At 39.7% G+C, this 18,069-nt stretch overlaps 1 protein-coding gene across 5 annotated transcripts in view; it reads left to right on the top strand.

Annotated features, from left to right (window-relative positions):
• Positions 1 to 18,069, top strand: part of PRPF40A (pre-mRNA processing factor 40 homolog A) — a 29,997-nt gene that overhangs the window by 5,748 nt on the left and 6,180 nt on the right. The window contains exons 4-19 of one of the 5 annotated variants that reach the window (XM_080621425.1): positions 6,118 to 6,148; positions 6,411 to 6,433; positions 8,474 to 8,551; positions 8,655 to 8,768; positions 9,214 to 9,334; positions 10,735 to 10,759; positions 11,134 to 11,439; positions 12,323 to 12,431; positions 13,348 to 13,412; positions 14,036 to 14,200; positions 14,918 to 15,026; positions 15,742 to 15,892; positions 16,781 to 16,914; positions 17,295 to 17,409; positions 17,556 to 17,659; positions 17,838 to 17,954. In XM_080621425.1, the coding sequence (XP_080477551.1) occupies positions 6,118 to 6,148; positions 6,411 to 6,433; positions 8,474 to 8,551; positions 8,655 to 8,768; positions 9,214 to 9,334; positions 10,735 to 10,759; positions 11,134 to 11,439; positions 12,323 to 12,431; positions 13,348 to 13,412; positions 14,036 to 14,200; positions 14,918 to 15,026; positions 15,742 to 15,892; positions 16,781 to 16,914; positions 17,295 to 17,409; positions 17,556 to 17,659; positions 17,838 to 17,954 (1,767 nt within the window). Of the gene's footprint in view, positions 1 to 6,117; positions 6,149 to 6,410; positions 6,434 to 8,449; positions 8,552 to 8,654; positions 8,769 to 9,213; positions 9,335 to 10,734; positions 10,760 to 11,133; positions 11,440 to 12,322; positions 12,432 to 13,347; positions 13,413 to 14,035; positions 14,201 to 14,917; positions 15,027 to 15,741; positions 15,893 to 16,780; positions 16,915 to 17,294; positions 17,410 to 17,555; positions 17,660 to 17,837; positions 17,955 to 18,069 lie in introns of all 5 variants that reach the window. The other 4 variants (XM_080621423.1, XM_080621427.1, XM_080621424.1 and 1 more) reach the window with 4 other exon arrangements.

Raw genomic sequence — 18,069 nt, 5'->3', positions numbered from 1 at the left:
TCCTTGTAGAACTTTGAATTTTTCTATAGCACTAAGCACAAAACCTTTGCTACTGCATTTGTTGATTATTTTTGAAAATAAGTTGGTAATACTCCACTTTTTTTTCTTTGTTAAGGGTTTGCTGGAACAGTTCTTTAATTCATCTACTAAATAGTCTGTGTGAAGCCAGATGTATTGTGCTAAACAGTCCCATCTACCCTCTGGACTAACAAGAGAAAGATCACAAAGATACAAAGTTTCTGTGAAATAAATGGGGAAGGGACTTAGGAAAAGGATGTAATGTCATGTCAAATGTTGGCACATGCTAAATGACCAAGAATTCATACCAGAGAAGGGACATAAATTGTCTTAACAGTGGAGGACAACTTAAATTTAGTGCTTGGGCTTTATCAGACAGTAGAGAATCTTCCTCCTGGTTACAGGTTTCTCAGTGTTGGTCTCTGTTTAATGAGATGTGAGCCTATGTTGCAGCCTTAATGAAATTGAAGTCAGTAACTCCTTAGGGCATATTCTTGGGAAGTGAGGTTCCTTAGTTTTTGTGCTCACATAGCTACTTTCTAATGTACTAAGTACTTTGGAAACTACTGAGTAGATGATAGTGATTTTCCTCCACTTCTCATACAGAAGTTCTTACGAATTTCTGCTAAGTGATGCTCATAAAAAATTTTGAGATCATTTTAGACCTGAAGAGGAAAATCTTAGAAGTGCTATGGCCAATTGAGACTTAAAAGGTGAGGGAAACTAAAATCAGTCTGATCTTGAATTTTACTGTATATTTTTATGTATTTTCATAGACTCATAGAATAGTTAGGGTTGGAAAGGATCTTAAGATCATCTAGTTCCAACCCCCCTGCCATGGGCAGGGATGCCTCACACTAAACCATGTCACCCAAGGCTTTGTCCATCTTGGTCTTGAACACTGCCAAGGATGGAGCATTCACAACCTCCCTGGGCAACCCATTCCAGTGCCTCACCACCGTAACAGTAAAGAATTTCTGCCTTATATCCAATCTAAACTTCCCCTGTTTAAGTTTTAACCCGTTACCCCCTCTACTGTCACTACAGTCCCTACTGAGTAGTCCATCCCCAGCATCCCTGTAGTCCCCCTTCAGATACTGGAAGGCTGCTATGAGGTCTCCACGCAGCCTTCTCTTCTCCAGGCTGAACAGCCCCAACTTTCTCAGCCTGTCTTCATACAGGAGGTGCTCCAGTCCCCTGATCATCCTCGTGGCCCTCCTCTGGACTTGTTCCAACAGTTCCATGTCCTTTTGATGTTGAGGACACCAGAACTGCACACAATACTCCAAGTGAGGTCTCACAAGAGCAGAGTAGAGGGGCAGGATCACCTCCTTTGACCTGCTGGTCACGCTTCTTTTGATGCAGCCCAGAATACGGTTGGCTTTCTGGGCTGCGAGCACACGCTGCCTGCTCATGTTCATTTTCTCATTGACCAACACCCCCAAGTCCCTCTCCGCAGGGCTGCTCTGAATCTCTTCTCTGCCCAACCTGTAGCTGTGCCTGGGATTGCTCCGACCCAGATGTAGGACCTTGCACTTGGCATGGTTAAACTTCATAAGGTTGGCATCAGCCCACCTCACAAGCGTGTCAAGGTCCCTCTGGATGGCATCCCTTCCCTCCAGTGTATCAACTGAACCACACAGCTTGGTGTCATCAGCAAATTTGCTGAAGGCACACTCAATCCCACTGTCCATGTCACCAACAAAGATGTTGAACAAGACCAGTCCCAACACAGATCCCTGAGGGACACCGCTTGTTATTGGTCTCCAGCCGGACATTGAGCCATTGACCACAACTCTGCATGCGGCCATCCAGCCAGTTCTTCATCCACCAAGTGGTCCACCCATCAAATTGATGTCTCCAATTTAGAGATAGGGATGTCATGTGAGACAATGTCGAACACTTTGCATAAGTCCAGGTAGATGACATCAACTGCTGTACTCCTGTCCATGAGTTCTGTAGCTCCATCACAGAAGGCAACCAAGTTGGTCAGGCAGGATTTCCCCTTAGTGAAGCCATGCTGGCTGTCACCAAGCACCTTGTTGTTTTTCATGTGCCTTAGCATGCCTTCCAGGAGAATCTGCTCCAAGATTTTGCCAGGCACAGAGGTGAGACTGACTGGTCTGTAATTCCCTGGGTCATCCATTTTCCCCTTCTTGAAAATGGGGGTTATATTTCCCTTTTTCCAGTCATCGGGAACTTCACCTGGCTGCCGTGATTTTTCATATATGATGGCCAGTTGCTTAGCAACTTCATTCGCCAGCTCCTTCAGGACCCACAGATGGATTTCGTCAGGTCCCGTGGACTTGTGTACGTTTAGGTTTTTAAGATGGTCTCGGACCAGATCCTCTCCTACAGTGGGCCTAGGGTCTTCATTCTCACAGTCCCTGCGGCTGCCTTCCAAGACTTGGGTGGTGTGGTCAGAGCCTTTGCCAGTGAAGACTGAGGCAAAGAAGTCATTAAGAACCTCAGCCTTCTCCAAATCCTGGGTAGCCAGTTCTCCCGATAGCTTCTGGAGGGGCCCTATGTTGTCCCTCGTCTGTCTTATTTGCTACGTACCTATAGAATCCCTTCCTGTTATCCTTCACATACCTAGCCAAGTTCAATTCTAACTGGGCTTTAGCCTTTCTAACCTGGTCCCTAGCTTCCCGAACAACATCCCTGTATTCTTCCTGGGCTGTCTGTCCTTGCTTCCACCTTTTATAAGCCTCTTTTTTCCTTTGAATTTTCCTGAGCAGCTCCTTATCCATCCAAAGAGGTCTCCTGGCCCTCCTGCTGCACTTCCTTCTAGTTGGGATGCAACACTCCTGAGCTTGCAGTAGGTGATCCTTGAATATCAACCAACAGTCTTGGGCCCTCCTGCCCTGTAGGGCTATATCCCATGGAACCTTACTAAGCAGGCTCATGAAGAGGCCAAAGTCTGCTCTCTTGAAGTCCAGGGCAGTGAGCTTGCTGCACACAGTATCACAGTATGTTACAGATTGGAAGGGACCTCAAAAGATCATCTAGTCCAATCCCCGTGCTGGAGCAGGAACACCTAGATAAGGTTACACAGGAATGTGTCCAGGCGGGTTTTGAATGTCTCCAGAGAAGGAGACTCCACAACCCCCCTGGGCAGCCTGTTCCAGTGTTCCATCACCCTCACTGAGAAGAAGTTTCTTCTCAAGTTTAAGTGGAACCTCTTGTGTTCCAGTTTGTACCCATTACCCCTTGTCCTATCATTGTTTGCCATTGAGAAGAGCCTGGCTCCATCCTCATGACACTCCCCCTTTATATATTTATATACACTAATAAGGTCACCCCTCAGTCTGCTCTTTTCCAAACTATAGAGACCCAGCTCCCTCAGCCTTTCCTCATAAGGGAGATGCTCCACTCCCTTAATCATCTTAGTCGCCCTGCGCTGGACCTCTCCAGCAGGTCCCTGTCCTTCTTGAACTGAGGGGCCCAGAACTGGACACAGTATTCCAGATGCGGTCTCACCAGGGCAGAGTAGAGGGGAAGGAGGACCTCTCTCGACCTACTGACAACCCCCCTTCTAATACACCCCAGGATGCCATTGGCCTTCCTGGCCACAAGGGCACAGTGTTGGCTCATGGTCATCCTGCCGTCCACTAGGACCCCCAGGTCCCTCTCCCCTACACTACTCTCTAACAGGTCGTTCCCCAACCTATATTGGAACCTGGGGTTGTTCCTGCCCAGATGCCCATGTCCTGATGATCTCGAATTCGACCATCTCGTGATCGCCGCATCCAAGGCTGCCGTGGAGTGTCAGATTTTCAACCAGCCCTTCCCTGTTGGTGAGCACGAGGTCAAGCATGGCACCTCTCCTTGTTGGCTCCTCTCTTACTTGCAGAAGGAAGTTGTCTTCCACACAATCGAGGAACCTCCTGGATTGCTTGTGCCAGTCCGTACCATCGCTCCAACAGATATCAGGGTGGTTGAAGTCCCCCATGAGAACAAGGGCCTGCAAGCGTGAGGCTTTTCCTATCTGTCTATAGAGCACTTCATCCGCAGATTCCTCTTGATCAGGCGATCTGTAACAGATCCCCCCAGTAATGTCTCCCATCGCTGTTCTTGCCCTTTTGGCAAGAAGGCAGATAATTTGGCTTTCTAATACTGGATTAGGAATAAATTTTGAACCGAATCTGTGGATATATAGTATTTGGAGGCAAAGTAGCACGGTGGAGGGCTCCAGCTTTTAATTTTGCCCTTAAACCTTTTTGTAGTGATGCCAGGACCTCACACATTCATGCATGTGTAGAAGGCATTTGTCTGTCATGGCAGCATTCTTATACCTCTGTCACATGTGTACCACAGCCTGGAAAGTGCTTTAGGAAGAAAAGAAGGATTTTACCAATTCCTAATGTAAAATCTGTAGATGTGTAAAAATTATTGATCAGCTTTACAGCCCTGATTATTTGCTTGATAAACTTCATGAGATTATTGACTTGTTATAAATTTGGCTGCCTGATGGAAAATATGTTCTCAAGTGAAAAATGTAATCTGCAGCTCACTGAGGCCAGGTGGATGATTTGTGAGGGATCTTTGGTCTTGGCTGTTTCATCCAAGAACAGTGGTCTTTCAAACCACTCCTGTGCAGGTTCACTACCTGTTGTGATCTACAAAGTGTTTACTTCCAGAAAGCTGATTAGAATTGGTGTAATTCCTAACAATGCTTATTTCATTTAGTGCTCTTGTGCTACACAGATTAGAATGGAATTTGGAGAAGTAAACATAGGCACAAGTAAAGAAATGTGTTGGAAGCATTAGTTACTGGAGACACAAAATTAACTATGGCCTTGCTTAGCTGACATTACGCTCACAGGCGTATGTGCACACAGAGTTGCTGAAATATTTAATATACAAAATACATTTTAAAGGTGTAAAATTTTTTGACAATTCATCTGGTTTAGTCCTATTGGATAATATCACATATAATTGATCCAAGATGGTTTCTATTTTTAACAAATTCTGCTTTTTTTTACTCCTCAAGGAGTTTTCAATTAATAATTTATAGAAGAGAGCTGAAAGACTAAACCCTAGCAAGAGATAAACCTGTAAGCTATATTGTTGCTTACAGAAGAAAAAATTGGGAAAACTTTTAGGTTTCTGTTAATCTTTTTCCTTAGGTTGAAAGAATTTCAAGAAGGGCATCTGTAAGAGCTTTGGTTATTTGCAGGAAGCTTTATGAATGTAACACCAATACATTCAAAGGCTTAAGCCACATGATTATAACAGAAGCCTACTAAGCTACTTAAGCTGAAATTCAGAATCTTTTTTCCTCCTAACCTACTCATTTAGAGTCATAGAATAGTTAGGGTTGGAAAGAACCTTAAGATCATCTAGTTCCAACCCCTCTGCCATGGGCAGGGACACCTCACACTAAACCATGTCACCCAAGGCTCTGTCCAGCCTGGCCTTGAACGCTGCCAGGGATGGAGCATTCACAGCTTCCTTGGGCAATCCATTCCAGTGCCTCACCACCCTTACAGTAAAGAACTTTCTCCTTATATCCAGTCTAAACTTCTCCTGTTTAAGTATGAACCCGTTACCCCTTGTCCTGTCACTACAGTCCCTGATGAACAGTCCCTCCCCAGCATCCCTGTAGGCCACCTTCAGATACTGGAAGGCTGCTATGAGGTCCCATGCAGCCTTCTCTTCTCCAGGCTGAACAGCCCCAACTTTCTCAGCCTGTCTTCATATGAGAGGTGCTCCAGTTCCCTGATCATCCTCGTGGCCCTCCTCTGGACTTGTTCCAACAGTTCCATGTCCTTTTTATGTTGAGGCCACCACAACTGTACACAGTACTCCCAAGTGAAGTTTGGGAGATGAAGATGGGTACTGCACACATGGCAGGGGACCCCCTGCTGTTGTTTATTGTATTTATTGCCTTTCTGAAAAGTAGCTTGATGTTCCTAATCGCCTGTTTAAGAAACAGTGATAATTAAGTGGGTGACAAGAAGCTAGGAATCCAGATAGAAGGCTATAGAGCATTTTGTTGCTAAAAGCGCTCAGTTGGGTATGTGCTTTATTTATTTATTGATGATTTAACTACAGTTGCACTCAATACTTAAATGTTGATTTTTATTTTTTCTACAGCCAGGAGTGAACAGTATGGATGCACAAGTAGGTAAGTAGAAACAATTTGTTACCATTTCAAAATACGTTACCAAAATTAGGTGAAGTATTTAAAAAAACCCCAGAAAAATCCCAACCAGATGAAAAACCAAAACTCTTTTCTGTAAACTGTCATTTAGTGTTTCAGTAGCTGACATCTTCATTAATTCCCAGATTTTCTTCTTTCAAACATTGATTAATTTGAGACTTTATATAGAAAAATAAAGCAACCAAACCCTTTTAATTTTCTTTGTTTGTTTGTTTGTTTTGTTTAGGTGTAGCACCTCCTGGAACTCAGGTATGTGAAAACAAGGATTCTACAAGATTGTAATGACAGTATGGTGGTATGACTTCAGAGGTTTAAAAGAAAACCTTATATCTTGGTTTTCTTCTCATATAGAGCTTCTCTGCTTGTTTGACTGTCACTCTGTAAGTAATGTTAATAGTTAAAGTAGATGTGTTTTCTGTGCATTGAAATCTGTTTGTTTCTAGTTCTTCCAGTATGCAGGTCAGCAATATGAGATGTTTCTTGTAATGTTTGTAGGTCTTTTTGCTCTGCCTAAGCAGCAAGTTACTCTAATACTGACTGTTTTCAGATTCAAATCTTTGCAGGTGTTGGGCTACAGAGTTACTCAGGGTGGGTCTGGGGTGTTACATGCACTGAAGAAGACTGAAGGTTATTCCTCGTACTGTGTTCTTACGTTTTTTGTTTGGTTTTTTTTTTTTTTTTTTTTTTTTTTCCTTCCATACCAGTGGCCAGTTCATAAACAGACTTTTATTCTACTTAAATTTGGGTAACTTTTCACCTCTTAGAAATTTATGAGTGTTTTGCTTTGGCAGTTCTGATGTGTATAGCAGAATTTGGTAGCCAATGATTAAGTCTGCCTTGCTGTTCCTTAACTCACCTGCACTTAGTAGGAGAAACAGGTCAAAGTTCTGTTCAAAACTTTGTTCAGTCCCATGAGGCCTACTGGAACCTCTGTTAGCGTTGCCAGCTTACTGAGAATTTTATTACCAAACACGTTAGCAATAAAATGAGTAGTCTATCTAGTTGTCTGTAATAATTCTGAAAGCCTTGTGTTTTGTGAAGAGTATAAATTACCTCAAAAGAACGGTTATTACTACCTCATCAGTTTTAAGCTAAATTGCCAACAAGCAGTAACTCTCTTCCTTCCACCCTCGAAGTCTTGATATTATTTGAAATTTGCCTCTTTTAGTGTCTGTGTCCGTGTTTGTGGAACATGCTATGTTTGTTAACATCTATCAGTAGCTTAAATAGGAAAAAAAGTATTGGCTAGGTTGCACAGAAGGTGATTCAACGTAGAATGAACTTGTAAGCAGGATGGTAACATGCAGGCCAGACTTCCTTTGGTGATTTTTCAGTAGTTTTTCACCTTTCCACCAGATGGATGGGAAATAACTGATGCAACAGAACTGGTGCTATATATCTTAATAGTGAGATTTTTGGATAATGAAGCAAGGTAGCTTTGTATTGAGGTAGGCACATCATCTGGAAGTAATCTCGAATTCGTCTTTCTTTGAATGACGACAAATAAGTTTCAGTCACTATCAAAATTCTATTTAAAATTTTGTAAATATTTAATTACTTCTGTAGAAGATATCCCAGACATTTACCTTTGAGATTTTAAGATAAGGAAGAAAATAGTTTAAATAAAAAAGAGGCAGAAATGTGAGAAAATAAATCGTGTGACCTCGAAGATGCCCTGCTGTAAGTTTTTGGTTGTTCCTTTGAAATGTGGGGATCTTGTATCTAGCTTAATTATTAAATATTGGTGAATATTAATTGTCATTTCTATGAGATTTGTGTGCTGTGTAATTGAACAAGGCAGTTGAACCTATAGGGAAGTTGTTTCTCCTCAGCTGTATCCAGTAACTAAGATGGAGTACATGGCTAAAGCTTCATTCTGCCAGTCCTTATTTCAGTGAGTTTATATAAGCTTCGCTGAAAAGCAGTAGGAGGGTGCTCCCAAGTTCAGGCCAAACTCTTGAAGTCAGAATTTTCTTCAGACAAATTTTTCTTAGTTTTGAGAACAGGGTGTGCTTCTGGGACTTTCACTTGCGGTTATGAGGACCTGACTGCATTCACTTTTGCTTTCTTTTCTGATGGTAATTAGCTGCCTTGGATTGTTGAATGAGTGGGGAGAGACTCTTTGTCACAGTTTCTTGAAAACAATACTGGATTAAATGTGTTCAGATTTTTGTATTGCTGTCTTTGCTTTGCTGGTAAATTACTTAGTATGTTTAATATACACATGCAAATGAAAAACAAATATTAACAAGAATGTCTTTTCAGAGCTCTGTTTTGTTTCGCCCTCAGACAACACATCCTGTAGTTTGTGCAGCCCAGCAAACCACCACAACCAACAGTTCTGTTAGTGAAGAGCACTCTAAACAGGTTTATCTGCTTTCCACTTGTATTTAACCTTTTAGTGGCTTTTGATAACATTTTGGTCAGCAATTGTTGTTCATCATTAATGGTGTCTTTCATTTTTTCCTAGAAATCTTCTACGTGGACAGAACACAAATCACCTGATGGAAGAACATATTATTATAATACTGAAACTAAGCAGTCTACATGGGAGAAGCCAGATGATCTCAAAACACCTGCTGAGGTAAACTAAATTCAGATGAAGATTGCTGTACTATGAGTTTGTGTGAACGCCAGAATTTGGTAGCATAGGTATCATGCATGAGGATAGCTGTGCCAATAGATCTTTTTCTAATGGGAGCAAACTCTTCATGTAAGAAATGCTGCAAAAATGTTTATATTGTGATTCTTACGTTGGTAGTACTTGAGGCTGCAAAATGGACAAAACTCTCAACCATTTTCCTCACTCTTTTGATAAATTTTCCTTACAAAAAATATGCCATTCTTCAGTTTTTAGGTAATTAATGTGTGTGTTTACCACTGGCAGTGATTTTCTTTGGAACATACATGCATTGTATTCATTGCTCCTTATTTCTTGGTGTAGTGTTTGTGTCTCACTTCTAGCTATCATTTTAATTTTAGAACACCTTTGCAAGTTTGATTTTATGTATTTGTTTTTTCTCCATTAGCAATTGTTGTCTAAGTGTCCCTGGAAAGAGTATAAATCTGATTCTGGAAAGCCCTACTATTATAATTCCCAAACAAAGGAATCACGTTGGGCAAAACCCAAGGAGCTTGAGGATCTCGAAGGTAACACTAGCAAAAATGAGTAGGGAGGGTGGCAGTGTGCTGCAGGCTATGCATATCAAAGCATATCAGTCAATAAATCTGCTGAAATAAAATGTATATAATAGAGTTAATGCAGCCTTGGACTTTAATGGAGCAGTCTTGTCTCCTGTGTCCTTGTCACCATCTGTTTTTCCATTATACCCCTAGTTCTTCCTTATGTGGCAGCAGCATCAGCTCCCCCTCGTGTCCCTAAGCAGGAACTGGGTTATGATGTAACCTGTTGTGGCTTGTTCAGGGTTTCATGTATGCTCTGTCTCTGTTAGTAGTAGGTAATGATTCAAGTCTTCATTTTAGGGCTGTTGTGGAATTTGGTTCATACATAGCCACCAGTCCTTTGGGAACTTGCAGGAACTTAGTAGGGTTTATGACATGGTTCAGGTTGATCAGGGAAGACAAGAGGCAGAGGAGCAGCTATACTAATCCTCAGTCACCTGGGATACCAGGGTAAAAGGCTGCTGGACTTCCGTGATACAGTATAGCTTATAATAGAGTAAGAATTGCATTTTGTTTTGGTATCTTGAAAGCATTTTGGGAACAGTAATGTATTTTATACTTTAAGCAGTAGAGATACTGCTGCCCGAGTGCAGAACCTGGTGGTGAAGGTATGCCATGTAGATGCTCATGTACCCAAGAGTCAGGCCACTGTGGATAAAGCTGCTATGATTGAAGTGGCTCAGATGGACTTAGGTTGGCAACATAAGGATGAATTATTTTTGGCTGGGTGGGCCCATGACACATCAGGCCATCAGTACTGGCTGTCTGCTGAAAGGCAAAATTGTGTGTAAGGCTTTGCTTAGGTATCAGTTCACTTTTAATTTTTTACAATAATTATTTGAGAAACTGTGGTGTGGTGCAGATATTAGTAATTTTTTATTGCCCTTCTGTATCATAAAGGCAGTGTCCCCTTTTGTACAAATGTCATACGATATTCTGGTCCTGGTTTTCCCTTTTAGAATGGTTTTGTTTGGTATTGTAAGGTGATGAAAAATCTACAGTGTTAGCCAGGGTAAGAAATTAGTATTTTAAAAAAGTACTACAAAGAATAAGCACCAGTGACTGTGAGAATGAAAAAGGAGGGATCTGTTTCAGTGAGCCTGACTTTGTGCTTTAAACTAGGCTTTTAAAGTTGAAATAATTATTCCAAACCAAGAAGTTGTTCATTGTGTATCCTCATCTTTCTTCAATGGGATTTGTGTGAATTTATTTCAGTCTTTAAAGGGTGCAAATACTGAAATAGTAACAAAACTATTTAAAGCTATGCTTTTATTAAATAATGTTAACAGTAATTTTTTTATCATGCATATTTAAACTGTTTTAGAAGCTATATTTTGATTGTTTTCTCCCCACCCTTTTTCCTCTAGCAATGATAAAAGCTGAAGAAAACAGGTATGTTTTTAATGGTATGCTAATGTTTTTTACATTAAGCTGCCTTTTTTGTAAAAATGGACTCGCGTCCTTGAACCTTCTAACATTTTCCTTGCAACTTTTCATTCCAAATAGTGGCTTAATATGTAAATTCTCAAATAATGTATTCTAGGTTTCTTTTTAACTGAACTGACTGATCTACATTTATGCAGTTTCAGTAAAGCATTTACTTTCTCTGAGTCAAGATTGTTTTGTGTTCTTCTGAGAAGTCTTTGTCACTAGACCTAAACCTCTCTTCTTGTCCTTAATTAAACTTACTTAAACTATGTGCTTCTCGAAGCCGTTAAGTTGTCCCATGCTCGTATGTGACTGTTCCTGTTTTTTGATACCCGTAGCACAAAGACTGAAGAATCAACCCCAGCAATATCTACTCCAGCTGCTGCAGCAGAAGTGACAGCCACCACAGCCACAACTGCTGCTGAAACTGCTGCAGCTGCTGCTACAACCACTGCTGCTTCTGCAGCAACAGCAGCCCCTGAAGCAGAAACTGCTGCAGCTTCCTCTGGGGTAGAAAATGAGAGTACTGGCACAGCCACAGCGGAGGAACAGGGACAAGCAACTTCTACACCTGCTGTGCAGGAACAGAGTGCAGAAAGTGCAGCTAACACAGATGACTCTACCAAGCAAGAGGCCTCGGCAGAGTAAGTGAAATAACAAAGCATGTGGCTTTGCTGCAGTTTCATACTTTTTTCTAGAATCTGGTTAATCTTCAGTTGTAGGTGGCCAGACTTCTTTGCCAGTAAGCATTTCTGCAGCAAAATGTGAGCGTGAATCAGTGGTGGCAGAGAAGAATAATCAGTAAGACAGAGAGGAAGAAGTATTAAAATGCTCTTAGAAAAATGAATGCCCTCCCCTTGCCAACCATCTCCCAAAATTCTTAAACCCTGCAGAGAACATGAACATTTGCTAAATTTTTGATAGCTCTAATAGTTTCCCAGGGTAACATAATATGCTTAAATGTTTCCTCTTCCTGTGCATCTGGCTGTTGGTAGAAGAAAATGCAATACTAAATAGATCTTTATCTGTTCCAGCAGAAAAGAGATCCTCTGTTATTTAATAATGGAGAATTAATTATGTGAGGAGTTAAGCTTATGATTTTTATCATTCAGGCAAAAAGAAATGTGCTTTGGGGGGTTATAACCAGCAGGAGATAATTAAGGGCAAAAGGCATATTTTTAGGGACTCCCCTTTATACTTTTATGTAATACATGTGTAAATATTCCTGCTAAATTTAAGTATTAGTTTTGTGAATCCTTTCTAGATAACTTGAGCAGGTAGCTAATTGCATAAGCGCATAACTCTTCTGAAACAGAGTTTGTTTTGGTTTGTTTTTTTTCAGTTGTGTATGGTATCTGTAAGGAAAAATCTTGTCCAAATTGTGCTCTTAGATGTAGTGTTATTGTTTTCCTTTGTGTTGCTATATAAAAAACGTACTCTATCTGATTCTGATGGTTTGTGACTCTTCAGTGTATCTAACTAAAATAATAATACCTAAATATTAAAATTATTGATTTCTGTATATAGTGCTGCTTTAAAGAAGGAGGACGATGATGCCCAACCAGTTAAAAAAACCTACACATGGAATACAAAGGAAGAAGCAAAGCAAGCATTTAAAGAATTGTTGAAAGAAAAGGTATTTTGGTCAACTATTCTTAATGCATTACTGAACTGCAAAAACTGCGTTTGTCAGAGTGGTTTTTTTGGTGAAGAATTCTTCACTGTTACAGAAGAGGACTTTTGTACTAGACAAGAAATGAGAGAAAGAATACTACAGTGAAAAAATACACAGTTTAAACTTTTTTCCAGCTCTTTGGGTGAGTGGGGAAGTGCTGAATTTTCATCAGGGCTCTCAGTTCAACTGTTTATTATTTTCTTCCTTTTACATGATCCCCACAGTCATGCAAACTTGTAATCTGGTCTTTGACAAAAATTCAAGCTGGAACAGGGAGTGATTTGATGGACAGCTTCACTAGATGCTTCAGTGACAGACAGTGTAGAGGTCCATATAGAAGAAAGATGAAGTGTTAGATTTAGTTTCCATGGCTAGTCTGATTTAAAGACATTTATTTTTTTCCTATGAAGTAGTAGTTCAAAAACCTGTATTTAAAGTGTTGCAGAAATTATGATTCTCAATATTTTTGCCTGACAGTGAGGTAAGTTTCTAGTAAAAGTGTCAACTGATCGCTCGAGACCTCAATTTCTTGCCTTTGTTCTGAAGATGGAGATGAAGTGAGAGTAAAAAGAAACTGGCTTGGGTTTTCCCTCAGGGTGTATGGGGTCTGTTTGTGTTCTGTACGGTGAGTCAACATGGTTTTATAGTAGACAAAATTCCAGAAGAATTTATTGTAGAAACAGCAATAATCCCAAAAGTGCCATGTTTCATCTTCCATGTTCACTGTTAATAAAATCTAAAACCAAAATTTGCCAGAGTATTGTTTTAACCTCAAAAGTATAGTGCTTTTTTTTTCACTAAGGGATTTTTTTTAAGGAATTGATCATTGTTGGATGTTCATTTCAAATCTAATTAGTTAAGGATTTTGTCTTCACAGCGGGTACCATCCAATGCTTCCTGGGAGCAAGCTATGAAAATGATCATTAATGATCCTAGATACAGGTACTGCTTGATTCTTTCCTCTTTAGATTTCTCACAAATACTATTTTAGGTAGTTTGACTTCACTGACATAACTCCTGATTGTTTCAGTAGGTATTTGTGCATTTGTGAATGTGTACCATTGGCAGGGAATTTTGTTCCTTTCCTGTGTAAAGAAATGCCAAGTCCTAGGCTTAATTTTTCAAATGGAAAAGATGTGGCAGTTGTTGGTTGTGATTTATGTGTATTATTTTCTTTGGAATAAAAGCATATGTTTACAAGGATGGAGTTGAAGAGTTTCTAGGTTACTTTTGGAAATGAGTGACTGCTATAAGAATTGGCAGAAAAGTGGTTGATATCAATGATAATAGTATTGTAATGTGAAATGTAACCTGAAAGTATGATAGTAGCTTATGGTTTATTAACTGCATTTATTAGTAAGTACTTGTTTTATTGGTTTTTTTTTTTTAATGATTTTCAGTAATCGTAAGGGGGAGACAGAGTGATGACTGGCTATTTAGATTCTGTTTGGTTTTGTCTCAAAAATCTGGATTATTAGAATCTGTTATTTCTTGGTTCTTTGGTTTTGCTTTTATAATTAAATTACATTTTGTATCATTGACATTGTTTTCCTTTTCACATGAAGTGCTTTGGCAAAACTAAGCGAAAAAAAGCAAGCATTTAATGCGTACAAAGTACAAACAGAAAAGGAAGAGAAAGAAGAAGCAAGATCAAAATACAAAGAAGCTAAAGAATCCTTCCAGCGTTTTCTTGAAAACCATGAAAAGATGACATCCACAACAAGATACAAGTAAGACCAGTATTAAATGAAGTTCTAGCCTTTCTTAGCTTACCAAGTTAATAATCAAATCTTGCTGGCTTGCTCTTAGTGAATGCTAACCTTAGTATGTGTTCAGCCTGGAAAAGGCTGTAACTGAAATTCTTATACAAGCACAAAAAGTCTCATTTTCATAAAATGTGTTTTAAGACCCAGGCCAAAAAACAGTTCATGAGTGGTGTGCTGATGATAGTGAGTTGGGCTTCTAGTAAGTAGAAATGAAAGATACATAAGCGAGGAGTTTTATATTACACCTGCCATTAAGAATGAAGTAGTTCTGATAACTTCTTCATGGAAGTTCATGACCAAATGGATATATATATATCTAATAAGCTTGCTGCTGAAAATTTTGTAGCTCTGATCTCATAGGATGTTTGCTAGGACAGTGACCTGAATATGTGCTCCCCCTCAGAAAAAGTACTGGTGCAATGCACTGCAGGGGAACTTCCACTGCTGTGGAAAGAGAGTTGTATATAGTGGCATCGGCTTTAATTTTTAGCTGTTACCTTTGTTAGTAAGAGATAAAAAGGTGTCACAGAAAAAGTTTCCCAAGAGAGAAAATTGGAGAGATGTCATACAAAAGTATTACTGCTTAGAACAGAGTTGATTAACATTATTGTAAGCCAGTGGGACAGTTTAAGTTGGTGTTTACCAGTAAATGATGGTATGCTTTTTCTTCGTTTTGCACAGAAAAGCTGAGCAAATGTTTGGGGAGATGGAAGTCTGGAACGCGATATCTGAGCGTGACCGTCTTGAAATTTATGAAGATGTCTTGTTTTTTCTGTCTAAGAAAGAGAAGGTAAATTTCAAAATTGTTATCTGTAAAATAATTTATACCTCTTAGTAAAGAAATCTTGCTAGCAGTGCAGTTCTGAATGTTGTTCAGAGACAGTCAAAATGCTCACAGCGGGGGAGGAATCTAGGAAAGGCTTGGAGAGCCAAATGAGAATGTTTCTGTGTTGGTATGAACCATGTGGTGCTCACAGGTTCCAGGGTCTGTTTACCCTCTCTCGAAAGGGTGTGAGAGAGAAAAGAACTTTAGCTAGATGTGTTGGGGGCAACGGCACAAGTAAAAAAGCACTGGTAGAGCTCTTGGAAACTATGACTTATTTTGTAGGTGTGAATTTAGAGACAGTAGTTCCTTATTTCTTATTACACAGTACAAAAGGGGTGTTCAGTAGAATTAGCAGGCAGAAGGTGATGAATCCTTACCGTAGCAAGCTGTTGGAAGTTCTGTTCTTGCACAGTACACAACTGAAGATGAGCTCCATTTCATGAGCTTTTCACATCTTTCAGAAACAGTCAGAGGTAATAGTACTGAAATAGTTTATCTCTGGATGCAAGCAATCATAGTACATAAAAAATGCATGTAGATCCAATTAGCATATGTTGCTTTACATGTAATTGAAAGGTTATTATTTTTTTGTTTTCATGGAGAACAGACTTGAGGGGTCATGTATTTTTGCCTACACAACCTCAAATTTAACAACAAAAAAATCATGTTTTCTCCTCAGGAGCAAGCCAAACAGTTACGAAAGAGGAATTGGGAAGCTTTGAAGAATATACTAGATAACATGGCTAATGTCACTTACTGTACCACTTGGTCAGAAGCACAGCAGTATCTGATGGACAATCCTACATTTGCAGAAGATGAGGAACTTCAGAGTATGTAGAAAGTCTTACATATTTCTTTTGAGAGGGGGAATGAGTTTGTCTTTAGCAGTGAGGGCTCCTGACTGGGTATGGCTTGCTCTTGCCCAGTTCATAACTGCTCTGACAGCTGTGGAACAGCCTCTGTAAAGGACCCAGTCTTGTTTTATTCCTAGGAAACAGAGTTTGTCTTTAGCAGTGAGGGCTCCTGACTGGGTATGGCTTGTTCTTGCCCAGTTCATAACTGCTCTGACAGCTGTGGAACAGCCTCTGTAAAGGACCCAGTCTTGTTTTATTCCTAGGAAACAGATGTCAGCTTCAGAAATCCTTACTGGTTAATCTTAATGTCTAAACAAAGGATACCTTTCTTCAGGAGGAAATTGAATTGCCCTAGTAGTTGTTAGCCTTTGAAATTTGACGTATTATTTGGCAATGTAATCTGTGTTGCAGATACTTGACTGAGTGAGGTTTCTGAGAAAAGTAATTGGTTTTACTCTTCTAGAGTAAGAAGGCAGTTTTTCCATTATGAGCACATTTTCTCAAAAATGAGTCAATCCTGTATTTTAAGAGCAGCATAGCCATTTACAGAGCTGCTAAAGCATTTGACAAAGATGCTCTGTGTTCTGTGTTTAAGATGCCTGTGGTAATGCGGAGAGATACACAAGTGCTCATCCCTGATACTTTTCTTATAAAGTACTTTCTGTGCTCTTTATTGGCAATGCAAATTTATCCATGTTGGGAGAGGCTGCGTTTTGCTGCTGTACAGATATTCATGTATTTCAGTGCTCAGTTGAAGCTTCTACTCACAGCAACAATCAGCAACCGTTATGGTAAAAAACTCTTTACAGTTAGAGGGAAGAAATGCCTAATTTTTATTCTTATCACTCTTGTTATCTTTGCTAGACATGGATAAGGAGGATGCACTGATCTGTTTTGAGGAACACATCAGGGCATTGGAAAAAGAGGAGGAAGAAGAAAAACAGAAGAGTTTGCTTAGAGAAAGAAGGCGGCAGCGTAAAAATAGAGAATCTTTTCAGGTTGGTGGACTTTGTTGTGTCCTAGAGGTGTCATGTGGTTAGATATTCTGTACGGGTTTTTAATTTCTTAGGGTGGGCTGACAGGTGCATATATGTGTTTTATCAACAGTGTAGCATTTTGTCTGCTGCGTAATACAGCTGCTTGCCCGAAAACTACAAGTTTAGGGGAAAGGAAAATAGGTTAGAATGGAAAACAAATGCAATTGGAACATTGTAAATGATGGAGGAAAGCAGGAAGAAATGATGGTGTATAAAATGATTTTTTAATTGCATTTTTAACAAAACCGGAATTCTAGTTATTAATAGTATCTATTCCAGCTGCTAGCCAAGTAAAAGGATGATGAGTGACTACAAATTTCCATTTCATTTTTATTTTGTAGCTATTTTTAGATGAACTGCACGAGCATGGACAATTACATTCAATGTCATCTTGGATGGAGTTGTACCCAACAATAAGCTCAGACATCAGATTCACTAATATGCTTGGTCAGCCTGGTAAGAGTACTGTCTCTTGCAGCCCTGTAGAAAGTAAGGTAAAGGTCTTGGATTTGGGGCAGTCTAGAGCAGGGTTATTTGTATATTTTTCTACATGTCTAAAAAAATGCAGCTCTTGTATTAGAGCTAGCTTTTGACTTATCTAGTTTTTTCATCAGGATCCACAGCACTTGATCTTTTCAAGTTTTATGTTGAAGACTTGAAAGCCCGTTACCATGATGAAAAGAAGATAATAAAAGATATCCTAAAGGTGAGAGGGGAAAATGCTCCTTTATGTGATTTCTTCTTTTAATGCCCAGTTCATCATTCAGATGAACTCTCTGCTGTTCATTTGGGAAGTGATTTCACATTGCATTAATGTCACCTGCATTAGCGCTGAAGTGAGAGCTCCTGACTTGCCTGATGCCAAAGAAGTGCTTTTCTTACAGGATAAAGGATTTGTGGTTGAAGTGAATACTTCCTTTGAAGATTTTGTTACGGTCATCAGCTCAACTAAAAGAGCTACTACTTTAGATGCAGGGAATATCAAGCTGGCTTTCAACAGTGTAAGTATTAATATATAGGATTGTTCAAAAACTTGCAATACAAAATCTCTTGTTAAAACAAGAATTGGCACTTACTTTCACTTACGACTACTTTTCGTAATACTTGAGAGATGCT

This window comes from Psittacula echo (genome assembly GCF_963264785.1).
Source record: "Psittacula echo genome assembly, chromosome: 6".
Classification (NCBI taxonomy): Eukaryota; Metazoa; Chordata; class Aves; order Psittaciformes; family Psittacidae; genus Psittacula; species Psittacula echo.
Note: the sequence above shows the minus strand (reverse complement) of the source record. Positions and strands in the feature narration are given on the sequence as shown.